The sequence below is a fragment of the Pocillopora damicornis genome, chromosome 8 (genome assembly GCF_964200805.1).
Source record: "Pocillopora damicornis chromosome 8, jaPocDami1.2, whole genome shotgun sequence".
Taxonomy (NCBI): Eukaryota; Metazoa; Cnidaria; class Anthozoa; order Scleractinia; family Pocilloporidae; genus Pocillopora; species Pocillopora damicornis.
The window spans coordinates 23,850,948-23,877,321 of NC_142677.1; the positions used below are offsets into that span (position 1 = coordinate 23,850,948).

At 38.8% G+C, this 26,374-nt stretch overlaps 1 protein-coding gene, 1 long non-coding RNA gene and 2 pseudogenes across 4 annotated transcripts in view; 3 read left to right on the plus strand and 1 right to left on the minus strand.

Moving 5' to 3' along the window:
* LOC149041881 (sterile alpha motif domain-containing protein 9-like) overlaps positions 1-26,374 on the plus strand; it is a 63,549-nt gene that overhangs the window by 24,461 nt on the left and 12,714 nt on the right. For all 3 annotated transcript variants that reach the window (XM_089180833.1, XM_089180834.1, XM_089180832.1), the window contains 9 exons: positions 10,274-10,326; positions 10,865-10,921; positions 12,134-12,460; positions 13,205-13,422; positions 14,503-14,656; positions 15,125-15,215; positions 19,133-19,210; positions 24,739-24,816; positions 25,535-25,612. In XM_089180833.1, the coding sequence (XP_089036959.1) occupies positions 10,274-10,326; positions 10,865-10,921; positions 12,134-12,460; positions 13,205-13,422; positions 14,503-14,656; positions 15,125-15,215; positions 19,133-19,210; positions 24,739-24,816; positions 25,535-25,612 (1,134 nt within the window). The remainder of the gene's footprint in view (positions 1-10,273; positions 10,327-10,864; positions 10,922-12,133; positions 12,461-13,204; positions 13,423-14,502; positions 14,657-15,124; positions 15,216-19,132; positions 19,211-24,738; positions 24,817-25,534; positions 25,613-26,374) is intronic.
* On the minus strand, positions 6,720-7,323 carry LOC149041883 (uncharacterized). The gene is made up of 2 exons (XR_016179313.1): positions 7,222-7,323; positions 6,720-7,053 (listed from the first exon to the last, which is right to left on the minus strand). It is a non-coding gene; the product is annotated as an uncharacterized LOC149041883 (long non-coding RNA).
* LOC149041884 (uncharacterized) lies at positions 19,620-20,241 on the plus strand (annotated as a pseudogene).
* LOC149041885 (uncharacterized) lies at positions 20,441-21,832 on the plus strand (annotated as a pseudogene).

The following is a 26,374-nucleotide window of genomic DNA, read 5'->3' on the forward strand; positions in this document are numbered from 1 at the left end:
CCGGCCTGATTTGAACGGTCACGTAAAGCAGAATTACTTGAATAAAGCTAAGAATAATCTTTAGAGTCAAATTCATTTCATGTTTATTTCTGGGAATCAATGTATTACTGCTTAGAGTGACTTTCGACTTTTTAGATCGACGTCGGATTTCACCGGTAAAAAATCACAGTGTGCGCCGCCATCTTGAATTACACAAAGGATGGAGGTCCTTCATTTCAAACTCAACATGTGGCTAAAAGATTTGTTTTCTAGCGTCTCATATATCCATTGGACATACGTGAGAACTTTCGAACAGAAAGGAAAAAAGTGTCGAGGGAGTTCAACTACCTCAAACTGCCTTGCCCGAAGTTTAAGCGTGGAGGCAAACGTTTTGCTGGAGTCTGGTCACGTGACTCTGAGACGTCTACGGTCGCACGCATTCGGAAACAATCGTAGATTTAAAACTCCCTAATACGGGTTTTGACACTTACGAGAAAAAAGTGTTTGCGGGCAGGCCGTTGTTTGCTTTTGTCACGTAACGGGGGGAAGAGAGTGCGTTGTGTGACGAGACCAAACAACGGCTGTGAATGAGATTACAGGAAGCGTGGCACCCACGTAACTTATTTTTTTATAATTATTGTTCAGAATCCTGTGGCGATGCCATAAATTACGTGTGTCTTATTTTATTTCAGATAAATTGGAAGACTATTTTTCTGCTCTTCATTGAGCGATATTTTCATTGGAATCTTTTGAAAATCAGTGCTCTTTTTCTATGACAAAAATGCAAACATCAGTTACTTAGTGTCCCATTTCAACCCACCCATCAAAAAAAAAAAACTCTTACATGCGTAGTATGCCCTTGTTTGGCAAGTTTTTCTTAAATACCAGTTAGTGTAGAAGACTTCTGATCGATTCATTTCAACGTGAGGTTCTTGGAAGGCTTTACATGTATTTCTTATAACAAGGGCATTTACTTTTGATTAAACTGCGATGGTTGCACGAACTTATAGTAATTTATATGGGCTACGCAAGCCGTCAACCTTTTTATGTACATCTTCATTGATGCATTCGTGGTATTAGAGGCTTTCTTCATCCTGCATGATGAAGAAAAACCATTTTTTTTAGAAGCAAATGAAGCATAGAAGAATGACTTTAATTGTACGAAAACTGAAATGATTATCAAAAATTGATTATATATATATTTTTTACTTATCATCTATTTTCAACAATGTTATGGTTAGGTATTGAATGTGAATATATCTGTGTAAGTTGACGAGTTTGTTCCATGAGCTGGAGTCTGGGCAATGTTAAATGACTATGACGCCGGAGCAACTTTATCCTCCATTCGGAAGGAAGAGTCGTTCAATATTCTTCGATTTGAATAGCTGACAAAACTCTTTTCGCTTTTGAAGGGTATGTCTTGTACAGAGCCTTAATGAAAAATTGGCAATCAACCTTTTTGGAATTGGGTACCACATAGAAATATTTAGGAGCCAAGTAATTGCTGAAGAAAAAAAGTTAATTCACTCCGGAGAGACTTTCAATTGTGCGTCGTCTTGGAATTTTAAACTTATTTCAATGTTCCAACTTAAATGTACCAAAAGGGATTAGAAAAATTCTGTTTATTCACAGGGAAAAACTCTGATTTTAACCTAGTTCCATTAATTTATTTGACTACCGGTGGTAAAAAAAAAACACTGAACCCCTAGTCCATGGACTACCCCGATGGACTACCTAAATGGCCCACCCTGAAATGGACTGAGCGTGCAAAGATCTCTTTTCGAATGAGTACTATTGAAAATACTGCCATTAATATACTCACATTGTGTTGTATAATTAAAATTTCCAGACACCTGTGCTTGGAACTGCATAATTTCTTGGAAATATTTACATTGCTGACTCTGTGTATTCACCGCCAGAATTTTTGTATCGTGCGGAAAAGAAAATAAACCAGTAAAACCTTCTTCTTTATTTTCATGAGCCAATGGCATAAATTTCTCTGACAAAAAATTTATTTTTTTAAAGCAATATAAGTTAACGATGGCAAGGAGACTAAGAAAGCCACCAGGTTTATGGGGTAGGCAACCTCACTAACAATATTATATTTATGAAAAGAATAAGTGCTGCGAAGGTGTAGCTAGGCTAATTCGGTGTTTATTTAGGAAAAAATTCTTTCATTTCCGTCTTAAGTAGCCGCTCCCGCTAAGAGCGGTCCTCCCGACTTCCCGTCGGAAAAAAATTTCTTTTATATTTTGCCCATGAAAAGGGCTTAGGACACATGTTTTAAAAATAGTTTAGTTGTTCTCCAATTCTCTTTTTTTGCGTCACCACAAGCCAAAAATGATTTTTGGCCAGTCTACAGGGATGGAGTGTAAATTTCAAAGATTTTGTCCAGCGCGCAGCGACTGCAACAATGTAGCTCATGGGATTCTATCTTGTTACAAGTTACAAGGTGTATTCACTTAGTTCAGCTGAAATATTTTTCATACCAACTGGATCAGAGGAGACCCTTTTCTTCGACCTTAATTTGCATATCAAAAATTCACTACTTTGTACGCCAGAATTCTCAAAATGCAGGCCTTAATCGGGCTGAAAAAGCATATCAGTGCATAGTTTATAAACCATTGAGGTCACAGATTGCCTCAAACCCGCGGGTATTTCTCTAGCTTCCATCCACCAACTTCTTAAAAAAAAATAGGTCCGCAATGCGTACTTGTGTGGGATTTCATTGACAAAGTGTTTGCAAGGGGTTTTTGAGCGGAAGCAAACCTGTCGCTCACCGTGAGTCAACTGTACTACAGGGGTGATATTAGGCCTGGAATCAACAGCCTGAATAGTAATTTTTGTGTGGGAATTATTTGAACAAATACAGATTCACAGGAGAGATCTGGGGTATTAACTTATACTTTTATCAAGCAATATGCCTTTCCCTCCCTCCCTGAAAGCTTTTTGGCGTGTTTTTGAACGTTTGGTAATCGTCTTCAACAATTAAATTACCTCTTGGTGGCTTAGGCTATTTATTTGTTTATACGGCAAAACTGGAAATACTTGGAGCAGTAAATATTTTCGTAACAGTCATTGAAAAAAAATTGAAAAAATTTCTGCTACTACTGTTTAACTCGTGGATACACGATAGCGTAGAAACGAGTTCTTGTGGGCGCTCTGCGATATGAAAATTAGCGTGGACTCTTCGTAATTAGTCGTAATTAGTCGGCTTCGAACTCGAGATCTATCCTTCCGAAGAAGTAAGTCCAAAGTCCTGGCGCTATTATGATTGCACTGATCGTTGCGATATTTATTGTCTTTACACGCCTGTTTCGACATTTACTATATTGAAATGGACTTCAAATGTTTCAGATTAGTGCTATGATCAACTTAAAAACCAAATTTGAAGGGTCTTCGAATCGTCCATGCGCTAAACATAACGAGGACCAGCGAGAATCACGAAGACTTTGTGAGTGACAGCAAGCTGTTGACACAGAAATTCCCACGGAAACATGTACCCATGACATAAAAAAAATGGTAATTTGCAGCATTATTTCTTTCTACGCCAATTTGGGTCTTTCCGTTGTAATCGTTTCGTTTTGTTATTCTTGTATGCAAACGTGACTGTTTTGATGGTAAGAATGAAAGATGATCGCTTTCAAGAAGTCGTTGCCGAGCACGTGACTATAATCTGGCCGGTGTTGTTTTGATCACTTGACGATCTTTTTCGCTGAAAATACAGGACGACTTCCTATTTCAAGGAATGCTTTTCCAATTAATTTCTATCGCATCGGTGTAAAAAAGTACAGGTATATGGGTGTTCTGAAAAACAAAAGGGAAATTCAAAACTACGAGAAATTGCGAGTAATCGGCCTCTTCTGCTACACGCGGGTTTTTTTGGTGTAACATGCGTGTGTTTCCCATAAGTTACAAGCACTTTACGCACGTGGGAATGCTGCAATCACGAATTTTAGATTACGTGAAAGTCACGCATGTGGTTGTTTGCTCACTTCACTAATATGTTTGTTTGCTTGTTGTTGTTTTTTTTGGTATCCTGGAGTATTTCAGGAGGGGTTGCAGACTTAACTGTGGAATAATTGTTTAATGCAGGGTTGTCAATAAAGGTTGCAGTTAGAAATTAGCCAAGATGCTAAAGGAGCTGCCTTGAAATTTCAAGACTGTGTGTTATGTAGTTTATTTTTGTCTTTTGTAAATGGATGTTAAACTGGACAACTCTTAGAAAGATGACTTCAAACTTAATTTTAAAAGGCCTGTTCTGGTACCAAATGAATAAGCAGCATTTCCTTATTAATAGTATGGCGAGTTTCTTATTACAAATTCCTCTGAAAAAAGGGAAACAACTCTTTTCATAACTATTTACTGCTTTCTTTTGTTGCTCTCTTAAAAACAATGTACATCATGATAAAGTAATTTGTTAGAGGACACCGTGAAATGAGGCCCAAACAGCTTTATGATCTGTGAAATATGTTGCTAAAACATCTGCTTGTATATCAATGTTAGATATATTTGTATATATATGATCAATTACTGTGTTGTTGTCAGTTGTATAAGTTGATATGAACTGTTTGTAATGGTTATCCCTCACTAGTAAATTATACAAAGGTCTTCTGTCTGTTTCAACAAGCCAATTTATATTAAAGTCTCCAGTAATGTTATTGTTGTCTGGTGAAATGTTATTTAGTACCTCAGTTATTGCTTCATAAAGTTGTCTTACAGGCACGTTTGGGGAGTGATATATCCCTATGATTATTCAATCCTAAAGACTTGCTAACTTAATTACTGTTATTTCAACACCATGTATATTGTGACAATAGGGGTATCCAGGTAAGTATGGGATTTTATTGTACACAGCTGTACCACCATAAGACCTTGATCCATTGCTGGAATTAAGGTTATCATTACGGAAGAGAACATAACCAGCAATGTCATACATGTCATTATTATCTTGAGAATTAAATCTTGTTTCTGTGAAAATATTGATATCAGCACTTAGATAAATTAAGTCTTTACGTATATCTTCTATGTGTTTGTGAAGAGACCTTACATTAAGATAACACAGTTTAAGAAGGGAAAATGTTATGTCATGGAGAGGGGAGATGCAAAGCTTAAGTTTTGCAGTTGTTCTTAATCTCTCCATCTGGATTAACAGCAATCTTGCTTTCACACAAATCAGAAATATATAGGCCTTCTATAGCAGTCACTCTACTGAGTACCACATAATGTATGTGTGGAATAGTATTTCTGGTACTAAAATCCACAACAATTCTACTGTCAGTATCACCTTGTGGCCTGTGAATTGTTTTTGCTGCTGCGGGACACAGTGGAAATTGTTTTCTAACAACTTGTGCTGTTCTGTTTCTACCTACCGCAAACTGTGTATTCACAGGGTTTACTGGGGTCCATGTGTGTTCAATTCCTTGTACATACAAATGTCTTTTTTCATTCCTTGTTTTCTGACCTACATCTGAGTGGTCAAATTGTACCCATACAATACCAGATGGTTTGGTTTGTTGATGTAACTGAACTAGTTTAACAACATTTCCAGCACCATTTGTCATGCCATCTTCGGTTCGTACATTCATGACAAGGTGTGTTCTTTCACCCTCAGCAAGACAAAGGGTTGAGGCTAACTGTTTTGTTTTTCTTGGATCATTGGGTATTTGTCTTAGTATTTTGTTTCTTAGCTCTGGAGAGATAGCTCCAATAACACTATCTAGAGCATTTATTGTGGATTTGTTTCCTGTGGCTGCATTATGGGCCCTTTGATTAAATTCATCTACTTTAGCATTCTGTATAAATAAGTGAGGTGCATCTATTGGGTTGTTGATGTCTTCCTGTATAGCTCTCTTTAAGTTTTGCAATGTCAGCTACTGTGTGTTTACCTTTACGCAACCTATTAAGTAATTCCACAAACAATTTGCTGTCTCTTTGACCCATGATTTCATTAAGTTCAAACATTTTAAAGTGTTTATGCCATAAACTGGGAGAAAGAACAGCATAAATCTACATTTTTGAGGTCTTTGAAAATATAAGCATCCATAACTGATTCTAATTGGAATAAGTCACCAATAGCAATTATGCTCTCACCTCCAAAATCCTCTCTACAGCCTTTTATATCTTTAAGCCTATTGTTTAGCTGCATTGCAAATTACCATTACCATTTCCTACCATTGAGATTTCATCAACAAAAATCCATTGACTTCTCAAAGTGTTTAGTCTACTTGAATCAAGCTGTTTGTAATGTCTCAGTGATTGATTGGCAGGAATGGCCAGAGTGCTATGAAGGGTGTTACCCTTAAGCTTTACCGGTTGGAGCTAATAGTATAACTTTGGTCTGATGAAAATCATCACCAGCTCTAGTGTTATAATACTTAAGCACTTCCTGATACAAATCTTTTGTTAAATGCGATTTGCCAACACCAGCCCCTCCACTGAGGAAGCAGTAGAAAGGGGTTTCTGAGGTTTTAATCTGATGTAAAATGTGATAAAAAATTCTTTTTGCTCTTTATCGGGTGTCTGGACCATTTGACGAAAATCGAAATCAGGTAATTCATTCAATATCAGTGGTTCATTATTCAGCGATGTTGATGGAATGTTGAGATCATCAGAGAAGTCATAGTTTTCACTTAAATCAGGATGTAAATCTTCATGAGATCCAATCCTTGGACGGAATTGGTCAATGGAGATCCCCATATTTACTTGTGTGCTTGAGCGAGCAACAACAACAATCCAACTAACTAGAAACTCAGTTTATTAAAATAGATAACACTCTTGACAGTTCAAGGCAAACAATAGTTTCTTTCAGTTTGTGACACTTTGAGACACTCGTGAGACACTTTGAGACACCCTGAGACTCTTTGAAGCGCAACCCGCACAAATACATTCAAGCCGACAAATGTTGGCTTGCGAGAGTACAATGACTCTTTCAATCTGGCACAACCCGCACCGAAGGTCCAAGCCGATAAATGTTGGCTTGTGAAAACGTAAAAGCTCCTGTGCAACCTGCACTGAACACAAGCCGCGTTTCAGCGTGTTGGCTTACGTGAAAAAATCTTCTGTTATAGACACCTGAGGAAATAACGAAACAAACGCCTCAGATTATGAAAGAAAGAACACAAACCAGGTGTACAAACGTAATCGCCTTTCGTGAGAGCTTAATCGTGAAGCTCCCACGACAAAATTGAAAAGTTAAAGCACGCAAAGAACCCGTGAAAATATGAAATGACTTATCCTTACCTTGGAAACGAAAATCCCCAAGAAACAAATATGAAATTCCGAATAAGTTCTCTAAAACCCAACGACTGAGAAGAGAAATGGCCGCCATACAATACACTATGACTAGTTATAGTTCTCACTAGAGCTGCCCCCGCCCTACAGTACCATTTTCTTTTTTTTTTTAGTTGGGCTTGTTGTTCACAGTTGTGTAATTTTTCTGTTATGCTGTTACGGAATTGCGGCTCAATACTTTGGTGTTAGTAATTTTGCATCTCAAAATACTACAAGTGTACAAAATGTAGTTTTGGGAAGTGCTTGGGTTTTTTTTTTTTTTTTTGCTGTGTGGTTTAACTTGTTTGTTCTTCACGATCAAGAAGAAGCAGAATGTAGGGACTTGGGTGAGTTTTAACATTGGAATGTTATAGGTGGCATTGGAGAACAATTTATAGACAGCATTGAAGAACAATTTATTATTATATAGTTATTAGACACAAATTATACCTTAAGAGGGCCTACATTCTCTCTTCTCCAGTCTTCCTCTATACTAGGACAAATCTCGTGTCAAAGACGCCGATCCTAAAAGTCCTCGCGCGCGTGTCTTTTTACTGGCAGCCCATGACCATTTGCGGGAAAAACGTTGATACCTTGCGGCCGTGCAAGCGATCAAATCGAGATTTTTTCTGGTTATGATCTACCGAAAATACCCACATTCTCTCTTCTCCAGTCTTCCTCTATATTACACGGGGAGTCCTAAGGTGCCTCCTCGGGTTTTTGGCCCTCTGGGGCCAAAAACCCTGCGGGGGCAAAAAAACGCTGACTGGAATCCAGTCTTCACGGCTCACTAAACGCAACTAGAAACCACGTGACAAGCACTTCTCTCTCGTGGACAAATAAATGAAGAAATAAAGAAATAAAAAAAAAAAATTTCGCGGGCCTTGACTAAGTGTGGGAAATCCCACACAACAACGCAAATCCATGTGTTTGCTTAATGGCGCTCGTGTCAAAGATCATTTGCATGATTCTTAGAATTGACCAAGATCTCCTTTTGACCGTTCAAACGCTCTTCTACGTTTAGGATTTTAGGTTTTCACAGCAACTGAATGGAGATTAGATGTCGAGTTGTCATAAATCGTTGCGAAAACGTAATCGGTCGTAACGCTTGCGCGCTTGCGTGACTTACAAAGTAGACAAAGGTGATCGGAAGGCGCCTTCTGAATAATTTACGTCGAAATATGTGGTCATGAATTACGCACAGTGTGGAGAAGATCAAAATTAAAGAATAAAACTTGGCACTCTGGTCATAATAGAAATATTGCGTTGCTTACAAGGACACAAAAACAAGTTAAAATAGGTTACAGTGTTTATGTTCTTAAAACAACACGCATACACTCTGAAATAATTCTTGCAGTTTCTCCCGAGATTTAGTATACAGAACCCGATGAACTAACCTTCCTTTCTGAAAATTTGTTTCCGTCGATGTTACGCTCTTATGGACCACAACGGTTTTGAGCGATAAACTCGACATTTCCCTGCGACCATCAAAACCAACTGGACAAACCAAGCTTGATGTATTGCGTGACGTTGTTGTGCAAACCTTTCTCTTTGTTATACGACCTGTTTCGCAGGTTCTACAAGTTGGAACTAAAATTAGTTAATGTAACGAATTGGAATTGAAAGTTATTCAAATGGACTGAAGAATTTTACATTTTAATGAGAATTTTATCGTTTAAATGTTTACTTGATTCATGGAAAGCAAAGATTGGATTGGCTTTGGGTATTTCAGCCCTGATGTGGAAAAAATAAAACAGTGGTATGTTCTAAACACCAGAACACCTGATAGGACGCTGGAAATGTAATAGAAGTATTTTTCAGCATCCAGAGCAAAAAGAAGAGTGTGAACGTTAAGAAGTTGGTGGATGGAAGCTAGAGAAATACCCGCGGGTTTGAGGCAATCTGTGACCTCATTGGTGTATAAACTATGCACTGACATGCTTTTTCAGCCCGATTAAGACCTGCATTTTGAGAATTCTGGCGTACAAAGTAGTGAATTTTTGATATGCAAATTAAGGTCGAAGAAAAGGGTCTCCACTGATCCCGCTGGTATGAAAAATATTTCAGCTGAAGTTTCCATATTTTGTCTGTGAACTAAGTGAATACACCTTGTTACTTGTAGCAAGATAGAATCCCGTGAGCTACATTGTTGCAGTCGCCGCGCGCTGGACAAAATCTTTGAAATTTACACTCCATCCCTGTAGACTGGCCAAAAATCATTTTTGGCTTGTGGTGACGTAAAAAAAGAGAATTGGAGAACAACTAAACTATTTTTAAAACATGTGTCCTAAACCCTTTTCATGGACAAAAAATAAAAGAATTCTGGCTTCCTTCTTCTCTTTTAGAGAGGGAAGTTTAGTCTGAGTGAAGATCATTATGACTTTTAACATTACATTATTGTTTGGAAGTAGCCTACAATGTCATTTAACGATCTTCAACACTCATCTCTCCGGTGAAGGCTGCTAAAGTAAACTTGTAATATGTAAATTTGTCTTTGTTGGCTTCCATCACAATTTTGGTGTTAGCCCAGGGTATCGACAGGGTAACACACACTAACAAAGCCCTCAAAATAGCGTCCTTGCAATGTTCAAGGTAAACGAAAATATGCGGTGAAGTTTACTTCAGGTAAATAATCGGCATTAGAAAAGTCATCGGCAGATGGCAAAGTGAGAGCCAGACTGAGGAATGTAAATCAAAAGTCCCTCTTGACAACAAATAAATTGGTCAACGTGTTAAGATCTAAAAATCACAGTACGCATGGGTTATCTGTGACACTGTTCCCTCTCTAGAAAAACCTATGCTCCCTTCCGCACCACATTTTACCAAATATCCACCTTCGTCTTCCATGATATTGAGATCTTAACCGACGTTTTGTCCATAGATTTCGATTTTGACTTTTGTTGTTAATATCACCAAATGTGATTTGTTTTGTTACGGAGTAAGAATCCGACGTGCCTATTATCTAAAAATTCCATCTTGACTGAAAAATTTATATTGGCATCTGTTTCTTTTTTTTTAATAGGAATTTATGACGTTCCTGGTGTCATCACTAAAGTTAGCATTCCGTCAAAAAAGGTGAGTTTTAACTTATTTCAGAGCCGGTTCGCTCTAAAGGAGAGACCACTATTTTGTAATAAACTTGGTTTTAAGCTCGCACGCCGGCGACCAATTTGCAGGAAGCACAACAAGCGGTTCACAAAAAGCTTCTTTTTTTATTCCCGGTAGCAAAATCATCATCTGAGTCAAGTCTGCATAGCTCCTGATTGTTCAAAAAAGATGATCAAGATATAGCGATATATAATCTCTCTCAATTGGTAAAGACTTAAATCATTACGAAGTAAAGATGGATCGACTTTCTTTTATATTTAATGCCAAGCAAACAAGTTTTAGGTTTTTTCCATCATGGCTAATGTGATAATGTTGTAGCTGTGTGCTTGTGTTTCTTGCTTTCTTTATCTTTTAAATTGCAAACCCTGTTTCCCATCATTTTTGTCTCTTAACCTCAACTGAGTGTTATGCTTGTCTGTAAGGCTAGTTTGGCAGCCTTATAAGTCGTCTACCTAGTTTGCTTTTATCAAAAATCTTTATTGAAAAAAATTTGTTTTTCTTCCAGACATATGCTTTTGTGTCAGTATCTCACACAGAGGTAGTGGACTTTTTGCTGAGAACTGTAAGTGTTTCAAACTGGTAAACAGGAGTAATTTTTTTTTTTATTATTATTGATGAAGTCAATCAGAACTTTATTCCTAGCATTATCAGTCAGTTGAAGAAACCTATGTTTCTACAAACCTGGAGGAGCCCTGATTAGCTATCAAATCAAAGCTAAATACTTCTCCCGTTTAGGGCTGGAAAAACTGAGGTTGTGAAATGACTTGCTTATGGTAACATTAGATAAGGGTCTTAACAGGGTGATGGCTTTTTCTTCTGACGGTTAACCTTTTAGCCAATTAACCTCCTTCCTTTGTGATAAAAATGAGACAATTTTACGGTTAATTTTTTTACGAATAAGGTTTAAAATTTTTTCTGTTTTTACGCCTAACGATTGAAAGTTTTTACCGTTTTATTGACACCCTCATAGATTGGTAGAGAGATGTGATGGTGAAGGGTAATTTTACAAGATATACATGATTTAACATATTTACATATACGTTAGGTTTATTTTCGTTTTCTTAGACTTTAAAGTGTAGCACATCGCTACTAATACCCTTAACCGGACAAATAAAATAACTAACTAACTATAACTTATAAGAGAGATGCAAGAGGCACTTTTAAAAAGGCCTCATGGTCAGCACACTCAGGATTGAAACTTCCACGTTTGAGTCCTGGTTAAATCATTGTGTTGTGCTCCTAGGAAAGTCGCTTTACTTTTATGGTGTTTCTCTCCACTTGGAATTTTAACTGGCTTCCAAAAAAACTACCAGGAGAACTACAAACATTTTTTTATGATTGCCTTTAATGAACTAGCACCATTACGGAAGGACTAAAAAATATGAATTCTCCTTGTGCTTGTCACTTCACACCTGAACAAAAGCAGAATAAGTTCTCAGCTTGTGCGATTTCCATTCCTTTTGCACCTGACTAAATTTTACAAGGATGCTCTAAAACTTAACAAAATGTCAATGAATTAGTAGATTAAAAGATCAAGTAAGTTTTTATTCTTTACTTTGGTAGAAGAAGTTGTGGTTTTAATCGTGATGGAGTCCATGCAATGATATTAATGTACACGCCGTATGTATGAGAAAGACTACAACATTCGGACTGAACAATGCCACGCATTTAAAAGGCAGTCTGTAGAAACATTGCAATCTAAATCATACATGACTCTGGGATGATATATTATGATTATTACTTGGGATTATTTACTATAACTCACTTTTCACAGACTCTCTTGTATTGTGATGACAATGGACAGTTCTATCAAATAAAAGCTCGCCATTACAAAAGACCGCACTACAAAAAAGAACATCAACGGGATAAATTACCAGACAAAGAATCTCAAGGACATTCCACGGATGGAGCTAATTCTCAACCAGCTAAGTATACAACACCACAACATGTTCATCAGCTTACTCCAGACTACAGCATGTTGTCGTTTTCAAAGCCAAAGAGAAGAAGGAGGAAGCAAGATGACTCACTAGTCTGGTTTTGTGGCATTGGCTCTACTTCATCAAAGAGGAAACATAAAGGGAAAAAGAAGAAGAAGAAGCAGGTTGGCGTTGCCTTCTGTTTGGCTTTTGATACTTTCAAATATGATCTTTCATTGAAACAACCAACATTAAATCTGGTCAGTCAGTAACCGCTTGATTACAAGTTTTTTTATGGTAAATAACCTGGGTCCGATAACATTCTACCCTATGTAGTATTCTTTTCATTAAGGTAGGAAGGGTCCATCTTATTCATTTTTAAAAAATGGTCCAATTGAATTTATTTTGTACTGGCTGTGCCCATAAACCTGCCAATGTAATTAACTGGGTATGCTATAATCAGGTAAGTGTCATTTTCCAACTAAGTCCTTGGAACATAACTGTGTAATGATGAACTTTATTTGAATGCATTCATTTCAATTTTTTCTAATGATCTGACAACGTATTTAAAACATTACTCTGATACCTTCTTTACTGGATTTTTTTGTCGTCATTAGGAAATAATTTATTTGAGCAAACCATAATATCCTAACAATTATCATTTACTTATTTACTCTTCAACAGAAGAACAGAGGATTCTCTCATTTGCTTTAACAAAAATGTGTTTAACAAAAATGTGTTTAAAGCTGCTTGGAAAACTGACCTCTTCTTTGCAAGTTACATTTCTTGAAAACTATGCAATAATTAGCTAATTGAATTCGCGAGCAATGTTTTGAAAAGATTTGTCAAAAAAGGGTTTAAATTTCAATCAAAATAGGACATACTTCCTTCATTTCAATCCTTTACTTTTCATTTTCTTCCCTTTACAGTCATCAAGGCAAGAGCTTCTTAAAAGTGAGTCATTTCAGTTCGGAAGCCTTTATCCGGAAAGTAAGAGTAGCAAAGAGAATATGGGACTAACAGAGGACATAGCAGTTAAACAAATGGAAGACAGTACTGCACAGGTGACCAGTCTGAAATCAATAAAGCAAGATGAACATGTTCCCGCCATGGTTCTGAATCCCAGTAAATGTTTGGGTCCTAAGAGGTAGGATCTGCATGCACTTGTACAAAACAAAATTGTTTAAAAAATATAATTAAACGGTTGGATTCACAGTGAATTCAGTAGTGAAGCTTACATCAGTGAAAAGGGGTAGGAAATACCTTGCTTTCAAATACATTAAGCGGATTCAAAGACTGCAAAACTAGGGTTGAAGTCATGTTGCTTGAGCACACCTTGGAACTTAAAGAATTAAAGCATTGATGATTTTGTAAATGGACATGTATTGAAATTGTCGTGCTCAATTAATAAACTCTTTTTATTAATGACAAATAATAATGGTTTAATTGATATACTATCCCCAAAGTGACTTAACTCTTGAGTTCTCTCCACTAAGTCTTACTTGGTTGGACATGACTTGTCTGCCTTGAAATTGTAGTACCTACCCATCCGTCAGCAGTAAAATTATTTGCTTCCTTCTATGTACTTACTATTTTCATTTGATTTTAATTAATTTTCATTGACTCCGGACCATTCTCTTGTCGCTCACATACTTCTGACTTTAAAATGCAGGCATCATCATCATGTACTGTTTTGCTAACATTTTTATGAATCAGAAGCCTTAATTCTTGTACATTAAAAACCTACAGCCTTAAATTTTTTGTCCAAGAAATAAATTTTTTAGAGAAATTGAGGCTGAAATTTGAAACAGGTTCTCACGAGTAAGTGAAGTAATACAAATAGAAATGAGACTGAGACAGATCAGCAGTGATACGGTCTCGTAAAAATGTGTCTTGGGCGATTAATTCTTTGACTAGGAATTAATTACTATTTTAAATAAAACAATCAACTTCATTTGATTCAGATAAAATAGATAAACTAGTTTGTCATGACAAATAGACTGCTAGGAGATATTTCACGGACATTTTCTGAAATTTAACAACTCCATGCATGCTTTTTGTTGCATATCTTGTTACATAACCTCTTTTAAGAATCGAAACAGCCGTATTTCATGTTCACTCTTCAGCCTGACCAGTAAATTATGAAAAAAAAATACAGCAATTGCACTCTAGAGTAGAGTGATAGAAAAAAGATTAATACTTTCTCAACCTTCATGTTTGGATACAGCTCAAAATCTCAAGTCATTGTGGACCATAGCTATCTTGGTCCAATGTGCCTACAGTTAACTAACCCATCATCAGTTGCCGATGTAAAACGGGAAATAATGGAAAGGACTGGACTTCCAGTAAGAAACCAACATCTATATTGTAATGGAAAGAAGGTAAGTGTGATAAAGGAAATAAGTTTATGGAGAAAACAGAGTTTTAATTAGCAGTATCAATGGTAAGCCACACCAGACTTCACAGAGGAAAAATTACACTAGTTAGAAACGTGGAACTTAAACTTGAAATATTGGCAATCCGTTTTGATTGAATGCTAGTACTATAGAAGAGGAGTCTCTGATATAGCTGAACCGTGACGTGCACCTCAATCACGGAACTGTTTTCATCTTACTTTTTCTTCATCTTTAAAAGTTAATCTAAAGAATGTACCTGTTTATATCTATTAAAATTACAGTGGCATCTTTTATATTGTTCTTCGTTTTCAAAAGTGTTCCAGCATGGTAGGCTTTAGTGGCCCTGCATTAGAAGTGTTTCAATGACAAAGCACCATGAAGGTTTAATAAACAGGATTTTTTGGAAAAAGCCTTAACTTTCTATGACATTTTCTCTCGCATGTCTTTCCAAAGCTTCGTGATGATCTGAATCTGGAGTCCTTACTTGATGACGATAATGACAGTGTCACGCTTAGACTATTTGAGGGCTTTCTAAAAGGTGGAGGTAAGAAAGCGATCTTACAACTATTTTGGTCTAAATAATAAACATGAAAAAATTTATAGATTCTGATTGGCCAAATGAAATGCAGTTTTTAGAGGACTGGAAAAAACAGTGCGCTCTGATTGGTTGATTGAAGCTGAAACTAAGGGATATCCGAGGATATCACTCAAGTGATACACCCCAATAATCAAATCTTACGTCCACTACGATAAGTCTTCGTTTAGAGTTTAAATCAAGATAGGAGAGCATTTTATGGTTGTTACGGAACAAGTGAAATATTTCTTTATAGAAAACATCCCCCGCAGAAAACATTAATCTGTTCGTAAACATTTTTTCACGCGCGTTGCGAAATTTTTGAAGGATAAGAAACACAATAGCTTCTATTTTGCGTGTAAAGGTGCTCGTATATTTGTCCTTGGACATTATCTGTTTCTTTAAAGCTCACTTCTCTCCTTGTCATCAACTGATTTCGATCCTAGAATTTCCCCTTGAACGTTTCTGAAAGATAACGTGGATATCCAAGAAAAATATAAATTTCTCATTATAAACTGCTAATCTAAAACACAAAAAAATTAAAATTTTTACTCATTTTCAATTTCCCATTTCATTTTTCCATTCACCATTCCTCATTCCCGCTTTTATTAAACATCCATTCAAATAGTGTAAAAATAATTCAGACATTGATAGCACGATTCCTTGAGATGTTTAGCCGCTTTTGCGACTTTAAAAAAGAGTTTGAAAAAAAACCTTGAAAACTGAGAAACCTGTTGTTTACTATGTTGTTTGCACGGTTAAAATAATCATTTTTGCCTATGATTCACGCGCATTGTTTCTGCATAAGCTATCTCGCAATTTTTTCATTAAAAAATTACAACTCCTCGCATTGGCAGAAATATTGGACAAGATGGCGGTTCTGACATCATGTGATCGCTCTGCCTCGAAAAATCTCAAAGATTTACTTGCAGGTCTTCTTTTCTTTGTCTTTTCATCAAATAGAAGATCTGCGGTGCTCAAATTGTATAAGTCATGGTACGAAACACGCTTCTTTGCAGATCGAACCGTGATCGCCGCTATCTCATGATATTCTATTGTTCCGGAGTGTAATATGATACACCGCTGATAATTGTTAGCGGGCTCGAAATGTCCTTGATTTCTGGCGATGATTTTGATCGGTCAAAAAAACTCCTAATTTTTCACTTATTCACTCGCCAAGTTGTTATTGGCTAGTTTGTTATTGGACAGTTTGTTATGGGACAGTTCAATAGACCAATCGCATTCAAAGTTATAATATAAATCAACCAACAACCTTAGTTTTAATCATCATAGAAATGCAAATTTTCCCTTTCTTTCATAACTTGGTTATTCTTCTTTTCTCGGGAAGTGTAGTTTTTATGAATAATTGATAATAAGACTTCGTGTCGTCCAGTTCGGTCTGTGATAAACAAATCGGACTCCCGCGGCGCGCTCGTTAGATTTGGTTATCACTCGTATGATTACAGACAGAATTGGACTCTACTCAGTCCTATTACCGCAACGACTATTGTTAATATTATTAATAAGTAATGACATGATATGAATAATAAAACACGCGGGATGTTGGAAGAAATGTTTTTAACCACGAGCCTAAGACAAGAGGCTCACAAACTTTTCGGTATCATGCGTGTTAAACATGAAAGAGTTACAACTTACAGGTTTCTGACTCTAACATGGCTTAGAAATATTATCTGGTTATAAAGTTGTTAATACTTGAGATCTCGATTTCCACTCTAACGTCTCAAAATCTAAAGTGAGAAAGCACACAGCCGGAAGACTTTATGCTAAATGAAAATATGTAAAAGTGTTGAAAAAAGCGAGGCCAAAATACAGGTATAATATATTATTGTTTTTTTAGAGGGCACGGTAACGAATCTTGCAATCTGATTGGTTCTTTACCCGGTCAGTATTTTCCTATCTCTGCCCACGGGCCACGGTAACGCTTTCGTGAGTCGCCGAGTACATCCCAACTTTCGTTGTCATTTTTCATAAATATACCTCGTTTTCCGGCTGGGCAGTATTTTTAAGCAAACACTTCGGTCACTACCTCAAGCCGATAAATAACTTATGAATCCTCTCTTTTCTCTCTATCAAATCACTTTGGTTGACAGAAAAATATTGGTTTCAGAATGAATTTGTATAAACAATAGTGTCATTACGTTGGTTGACAAGCGGCCTAAAAACCGTCTGGAATTAATTTTAATCGTTCACAAAAAGTACCCAGAAAGTTGAAACGTGAGGTATTTGGTTACAGTTAAACTGAACGATGGAACTTTCATTCATTTAATATCTGAATTTTCTCGAGCAATTTGTTCATAGTGAAAGAGCGAGCGAAGTTTTTATTTAAGTTCTACAACAAATATACGCTCCTGGTGGGTCTTTCCAATTCCGTTCAATTTGGACATTTGTACCTTAAATTGCACAACAGAAATTGAAGGAATTTTTTGAGAAAAGGTCGCATTACATCCTCTTGTGTCTCGTTGGAGTGTGCCGTTCGAATTTAGTTTTTGTGAAGGAAAGATTAGAGTTAAACACGCCATTACAGCAAACAAACGAGCAAACTCTCACAACTTCAAAATAAAAAATTGAATTTACTCACAATTACTTTCCTCGCCGTTTACTTAATGAACAGAGGTAAATCTTCGTACATGAATGAATGGTCGATGAGAGTGAATAATACTTTCCATTAGATCATTAACTGATTTTGAAGAAAACATTGTCGTGACAGTCCTTGCCAAACTAAGTTCTGTTGGTTTTCAAATGTTCCTACGCTTTTTTTTTCTTGCGCGCTCTCTAATTGACAGGTGTCAGATTGTGACAGATACTTGTAAAAATAATGTTTCAAAGTTTGTTTGGAAGCCTTTTAAATCACCTTTATCGTTACGGAAATGAAAATGTTTCGCTGAGGCATCTCTCTTAAATTTACATCACCTCTGTTTTAACTACCATTTACTCACTCAAAAATTGTTCAGTTTATGGAAGATCTTGCCGTATTTACGGCCATAAATCATTCGGGTTCTTTCGGAAAGAATTTCGTCAAGTTTAAAAACAATAAATATGTTATTTACCGGCTAAGGGTCGGTCCGTATGGTGAAAAACTGTGACCTCGGTCTTGAAAATGCTGCCCTCGGCCTACGGCCTCGGGCAGTATTTTCAAGACCTCGGTCACAGTTTTTCACCATACGGACCTCCCAGCCGGCAAATAACATATATTTATTTCGGCAAGGTTCTGGACTTATTATATATGCTGCATTTGTTTTAGCAGTGTACCAGTATTCCAGGGCCTCATAAATTTGGAAGTTTCTCTTAACCATCCCTTTTGCACTAACACAGGCAATAGTAGGGTTTTTTGCGTCTTGCTTTGGACTGTTTTTTAGCCTCTTTTTACACAGTTTGTCATTGTATACATTTTCTTATTTGCCTTATTGAAAATCACCCCAGTGGCTCTTGCGATAGTCGATTCTGTTCACCATGTTAGCTTCGAGATCGATAGGTGGCCTTAACTTAGAGAAGGAGAATTCTTTTCGCAAGGTCTTGCAATGTTGGCGATAAAATCAATTTCCTTTTTTTATTATTGACGTATTAGAACAAATGGAACTGCAATTGAATCATGCTAAAGACTCTTCTAAGATCAAAGAACTGGGCTGTGATATTTAATTCCATATTTCTACCCACCCACCATACATCTTAATTCGTTGTTGGGAGTATACACAAATATGACCATTAAGTGGTTGATATGGAGTATTTGAATTATCTTATCAACTATGACGAAATATACTATTTGTTAAGCAAACAGAATCATAAACGTTGAATTCTTACACTTACCTTAGAGCAGTATTTGTAGGCTTGTTAAAAGGAGTGAACTTTGTTAAACCTTTCAACCACAGTAAGACCGATGGAGAAACAAGATCAAGCTGTGGGCGCTGTTGGAGGGGAAAGAGATCAGTCAGTGTTGAGAACAGAAGGTGAGTATCATTCAGTAACAATCTGAGCGCATGAGGATAAGGCTAATTTCTTTGGCGTCAAATACATTGGCCTCCCACTCTCTCGAGCCTTAGGCTCATGATATTGTCGGTCAGCGGCTACTCGCACGTCCATTCGTAAGAGATACATTCTTGTAGTCCGCTATGTTTATTGCACCAACCACGAATAAAGGAAGTTCTGTCATTGGTATTGGCCCCTACACTTGGTGTCAGAAGTGGGATAACACGATGGCGAACCTTTAAAGACCGGAGCCCAAAGTGGTGGGAAACGTGAGTGAAAATTTCGAGTTACGATTCAACGATCACTGCATAAAAGCTAATTACCACGACCTCGCTAAAAATCCTGTTGCAGAAAGAGTGCTCGTTACAAAAGTCCTCTGTTAGAAATTTCAGCTTTATACTCTGCAAATTCAAATTCCAGACGGCGATTGAAAAAAAACCTTGGGTTTGGATGGATAAACCACGAGCTCATTACACAGGCAGCACGGGAACTTCACTCCTGACTGATCGATACAAGTTCTGGACCACCTCCTAAGCCCCCCAGATGTCCATTCAAGAGTGGGAAGTTACGGCGAGACACGCTGGCAGCCTATATGCTATGGCGATCTAACATGATGAACTTTTTAGAGACAAATTTATATTTGGGTTGAGTGAGGATAACATACGTACGGAGTCGCTGAGAAAACATATAAAACCTGACAACTCAGAGAAGTCCCTGTCCGATGTAATCGCCGAAGCAAGAGCTATAGATTCCGCCAAGTAGACAAACAAGTTAATCGCAGACCCGTCCAAAGGAATCGACGAAAATGTCCACTGGATAGGCGTCAGACACGGCCAGATGAAACTACGATGGGAACCTGGTACATGTTTTTTTGTGCGGTGATCGGCGTGGTCCACATTCCTGGAAATTGTGTCAAGCTAATGGAAAGACCTTCATTTGGGGTCATCTCTGGCCATCGAATGTTGTAGATGCGCCGCAGACAGGTGTTGAAGAATGTCTGGATTTTCTGTAGCATTGTCCTCCAAGTTTCGCATCCGTAAAGCAAGACTGACTTCACATTGGAGTTGAAGATGCTAAGTTTGGTTCTTGTCCTGATCTCCTTGGACGACCAGATGTTCTTGAGCATGACAAAAACTGCTCTGGCCTTGCCAATCCTGGCCGTGACATCTCTGTCCATGCCCCCCTGTCGGTCAACTGCACTCCCAAGGTAGATGAAGGAATCCACTTCCCTGATGGGCTCTCCACCGACTGTGACTGGTGTTTTGGCAGTGGTGTTAATCTTCATCAGCAAAATGAAAGAGCTGTGGGAGCGAGCAAGACAGGAACCAGTAGCAAAACAAATTCTGAAGAGAAAGTGGGGCTGGATTGGACACACCCTCAGGAATCAAGCACCACACGCCAAGCTCTGACCTAGAACCCGCAGGGAAAGAGGAAGAGAGGCCGGCCTCGCAACAGCTGGAAGCGAGACACTGAGGCAGAGCTCAAGCAGCAAGGTACAAACTGGACAGGAGCAGCAAGATTAGCCCAGAACAGAGTGCGATGGCGAGGGGTCGTCGATGGTCTATGCTCCACGTGGAGCCACGGGCCTAAGTAAGTAGTAAGTAGTAATGGAAAGACCTGCACCAGTTGTGGTGACAACGACCATTTTGCCCGTGTCTGCCTAGACACAAGTTCACAGCATTGCATCGTTTGAGAAGTCCAAACGACACTTCACAAACCTATCACTTTCCACCACGGGCCTGACATTCGAGCAAGTAAGGTTCCAAATAGACACTGCAGCAACCTGCAACACCATGTCAGCCAGCACCCTACGCTCCTTCTTCCCAGATGCCGAAGTAAATCGTTCGCTACCGTCTACATCCCTATGGAAACTCCAAGCTGCTTCATCCGATTGGTCCGGTGGAACTAACGTGCGAAAAGAACAACAAGTTTTACACCCCTATCTTTTAAGTCCTGCCAGACTCCTGCATTGGGATCAAGCCACCACTTCTGTCGGGTAGAGACAGCGAAAGACGAAGACTTATTAGAGTTCAAGCAGACGAGATTCAATCCCTCTGTTCATCGGCAGACGATAACGCGAGTACCAAACACGATGACCTCCCTGGATTCTAGTTTACTAGACAAGTTGACGCCAGCACACAGCACCATGCCAAAACCAAGGGAACCTTAAGACATGCAACCACCTTCAGCGACTACACGAGACCACAGGCAGCCCATGCAATCCCCCGTTAGCACCTTCTCCCGCTATTACTATTCCTTCAAACCGTAGACTCCCACCACCAGGCCGGCTGCAAATGGAGGACGTCCTGCTCCAATATGCTGACACGTTCAAGGGCTTAGGCTAGCATGGACCACCTGTTCACCTTCAGATTGATGAAAGCGTTCAGCCCGTCTAGATGCCAGTTCATAGAATACCAGTGGCGAAAAGAGCAAAGGGGAAAGAGGCCTTAGACCAATACTTGCGGGAAGATTTCCTGCTCACAGTAAATGAACCAACCCCATGATGCTCAAATGAATTAATTGGAGAAACCCCTAAGAAACTCTGAGTATGCATCGATCCCGGCCAAACAGTAAACAAAGCCATTCATCGTCCAAAACATCAAATGCCCACTCCAAATGAAATGCTTCATAAACTTAGTTCAGCTTCCCTCTAGTGGATGTTAGAGAAGGTTTCCTCCACATCCCCCTAGAGGAGGATTCCTCATGGATAACAATCATATATACATCATATGGCAAATACAGGTGGCTTCGTCTGCCATTTAGTATTACCAGTGCGCCACACGAGTTTCATATGAGGCTGACATCTGCATCGGAAGGCTTGGATGGGATAGTATGAATAGCCGATGACATCCTTGTGTATTGGGAAGGCAACAACTTCGAGGATGCTCAGGCAGAGCATGACCGAAGGTTCATCGCCGTGATGGAACGCTGTCACCAAAGATCCATCAAGCTCAGCGCGGGCAAACTACGCTTTAGGCTTAAAGAGGTCAAGTTCATGGGCACAATTATCTCAGGTAACAGAATGAAACCTGATCCAGACAAAGTAGCAGCGATATTACAGATGCCAACACCACAGAACAAGCCAGCACTCCTTTGTTTCATGGGCATGGTTGACTATCTGCGCTTTTCTGCCCCAACCTGAGCTCCGTAATTCAGCCCCTGCGCGTGTTAACCTAGGACGCTGTGTCATTTTCATGGTCCATGGCTCAAGAGAAAGCCTTCAAAAAGGCAAAGCGACTGACTTCATCCGCTCTATTATTAGCCTATTATGACCTCCCGAAATCAGTTGTACTCCAGGCAGATGCCAGTGATAATGCTGTTGGTGGCGCCCTTTTACAACCCAATGATGATGGTAAACTACAACCAGCTGCCTTCACGTCCTCAAGCATGAATCCCACGGAACAGCGCTACTCTCAGATAAAGAAAGAGTGCCTAGCAATCTGCAACTGCTTCCGAAAGTTTGACCAGTGGCTGTATGGCAAGACTGACATTGAAGTCCACACAGATCACTAGCTATTAGAAACTATTACAAGGCACTGGCCCACCTACAACGAATGCTTTGAGATTTCAGCGCTATCAGTTCACAATAAAGTACAAGAGAGGGCCGACTCTTTACCTGGCAGACACACTCTCTCGTGCAGCCCTACCCCATCTAATAACAGCACGAGAACGGGACTGTGATGTTTTCAGTATGAAGATGGAGTCAGATTACGACGCTCGAAATCCGAAACTAACTTAAAGCACCGAAAGCCAGTTACGTAAGGAAAGTTAAAAAGACACCACACTGAAGACAATATACGAAGTCATTGTCAAAGGGTGGCCAGCAGACAGAGCAGACATCCCGAGTCTTTGCGCCCCAACTGGAACTATAGGGACGAATTGTCAGTGAAAACTGGCATTATTTACAAAGGCGCCAAAGTTATAGTGCCCCAATCAATGCAAAAGGACATGCTTCGCAAGATCCACGCCAATCACTTTGGTGGAGGATTGAACATAAATGTGACTCGTTAAGTCCTCTTTTGGTCAGGATTGCGAAAGTCCACCCAAGACATGTGTGATGCGTGTAGTACTTGCGCCAAGTATGGCCACTTTGCACCAAAAGAACCAATGAAATACTTACCAATACCAACTGACCCCAGCAGATAGTCAGCCAAGATCTCTGTGAGCTGGAGGAGCAAACATACTTTGTGACTGTATGCCATTCCTCCGACAGGAACGTGGTGTACAAACTAGAAGTAACCCATTCCTCAACAGTCATCGAAAAAACATAAGCTCACTTCGCAAGATACGGTGTTCCAGCTTTTTACCACATTGATAACGGGTTACAGTTTATCAGTGAAGACTAGTGGAAGTTTTCTGTTGAATACGGGTTTAAACATACCAAGTCATCACCCTACTATCCTAAAGGTAATGGAAGAGCCGAGCCAACCGTTAAAGTTGCGGAATCCATGGGAACACCCCGCCTGAAGGTCACACTTACTTACCAGCCCAGTGCATGCTCCTACGACGTACCAGAACTACACCACCCACCACAGATCAACTCTTGACCCCCACCATGCTAAACCTTAGAATCGTTGAGGAGGAGATCTCAAAGAAAAGGCGCGATAGCAAGACCTACTAAGACAAGTCAGCTAGTTTAAAACGAGGACCACTCATTATTGGTACCTATGCTTACGCTAAACCACCTCCGCACCAGCGTAGGAAACCATGGATCTTTGGAGAAGTGATAAACCATGGAAAACCTCAGTCTTACACAATCCGCAATGCTTAAAGCCGCATGATTCGAAGGAACAGAGTCCAACTAAAGCCTGCAGCCCCACCTTCCTGTAACCACCCCAAGCAGAAATCGAAACAAGCACGCATAACACAAACATTTACCAAAACCGTCAATAGAAACTGTAGAGCAACCACAGTCCAATCAACACCCTTCAGCCAAACGCTGACTACGACTTTTAGGACCCCCCATCCTCAAACCCCAGTCAGTTAGCAAATCATAAACACCACACCAGTTGACCCACAGGCCCTTAACGCACCCCCTCAAGACAAAGCACCAGATATTGCACCACCACAGCCCCGGGAACTGACACGATCAAAAGTCAAGCAGACCCGGTCTATACGGCTGATTAAAACCTCAGAAAGACTGAAAGACTACGTCACAAACTAATCATAAGTTTTCTTTAATTTATGAGCATCGACTACAAGTCACTGAACACACAAACAGTTAACATGCAGTTCTACTATCGCTCCACACTCGAGTGTAGGATACTGTCTGTATGGTCCTAGGCTACGGGTTTTAAGTCATAGTCCCAGGTTGGTTTTTGTTTTGGTTTGTTTTAGTCTCTTTCTTTTATTTTGCAAAGGGGGGAGATGTCGGTCAGCGGCTATTTGTACGATCAAACGTAGGAGATGCGTTCTTGTAGTGTTACGTTCAACTACATTCTTATAGTAGTAGAACAGTATTTGCCAGCTTGTTAAAAGGAGTGAACTTTGTTAAACCTTTAAACCACAGTAAGACAAATGGAGAAACAAGATCAAGCTGAGAGCGCTGTTGGAGGGGAAGGAGATCGGTCAGTGTTGGGAACAGAAGGTGAGTATTATTCAGTAACAATCTGAGTGCACAAGGATACAGCTAATTTCTTTAGCGTCATATTACTTCGGCAAGGTTCTGGACTTATTATACATGCTGCATTTGTTTTAGCAGTGTACCAGTATTCCAGGGCCTCATAAATTTGGAAGTTTCTCATAACCATCCCTTTTGCACTAACACAGACAATAGTAGGGTTTTTTGCGTCTTGCTTTGGACTGTTTTTTAGCCTCTTTTTACACAGTTTGTCATTGTATACATTTTCTTATTTGCCTTATTGAAAATCACCCCAGTGGCTGTTCACCATGTTAGCTTCGAGATCGATAGGTGGCCTTAACTTAGAGAAGGAGAATTCTTTTCGCAAGGTCTTGCAATGTTGGCGATAAAATTAATTTCCTTTTTTCATTATTGACGTATTAGAACAAATGGAACTGCAATTGAATCATGCTAAAGACTCTTCTAAGATCAAAGAACTGGGTTGTGATATTTAATTCCATATTTCTACCCACCCACCATACATCTTAATTCGTTGTTGGGAGTATACACAAATATGACCATTAAGTGGTTGATATGGAGTATTTGAATTATCTTATCAGCTATGACGAAATATACTATTTGTTAAGCAAACAGAATCATAAACGTTGAATTCTTACACTTACCTTAAGGCAGTATTTGTTAGCTTGTTAAAAGGAGTGAACTTTGTTAAACCTTTAAACCACAGTAAGACCGATGGAGAAACAAGATCAAGCTGAGAGCGCTGTTGGAGGGGAAGGAGATCAGTCAGTGTTGGGAACAGAAGGTGAGTATTATTCAGTAACAATCTGAGCGCATAAGGATAAGGCTAATTTCTTCAGCGTCAAATACATTGGTCTCCCACTCTCTCGAACCTTAGGCTCATGATATAAGTGTTTATCAAGCTGAAAAGCTAGGAATATACATGATAAAAGCTTAGAGGAAGTAAAATGAGTAGAAATAAGATCTAGAGACTACATGTATTAGTATAATCAATCGGTTGAGTCTGAGAGTAATTGTGATATAATGAGTAGGAGTATGGTTTTATATTAAAATGTGCACTCATTAGGTCAATGGAAATATGAATATAAATAAGATAACCTAAAAGGTAATTGCTGTATAGCCAGCGAATAAAACTCAAATTTTTTAGTGTCTGTAAAAAGATAAAACATATTGTGCGCTTTTGCGACTGATGGCAGCTTATTCCAAATACGAGAAACGAGGTAAGGGTACGACCAGGTAATGAATCTGCCATCATTATAATAATTTTGTCCTACAAGTTTAGTCCACTACTCCTGAAATTGAATGGCGTGGCTAGGTTTAAATAAGTTAGCTATATATCGTGGGCCACTATCCTTGAAACATTTAAAGAATATTGACAGAGATTGTTCCATACGTTGCAATGTTTTCATGCCCACCATCTTAAGTACTTTTTTCCAAGTTCATCATTTATGAAGACAGTTGTTGTTAAGTTGGGAAGATAGTTGTCTTTCCCTACCTTGATTAAGTTGAATTGAAGCAAAACAAGGATTTGTTTGTCGTATATTGG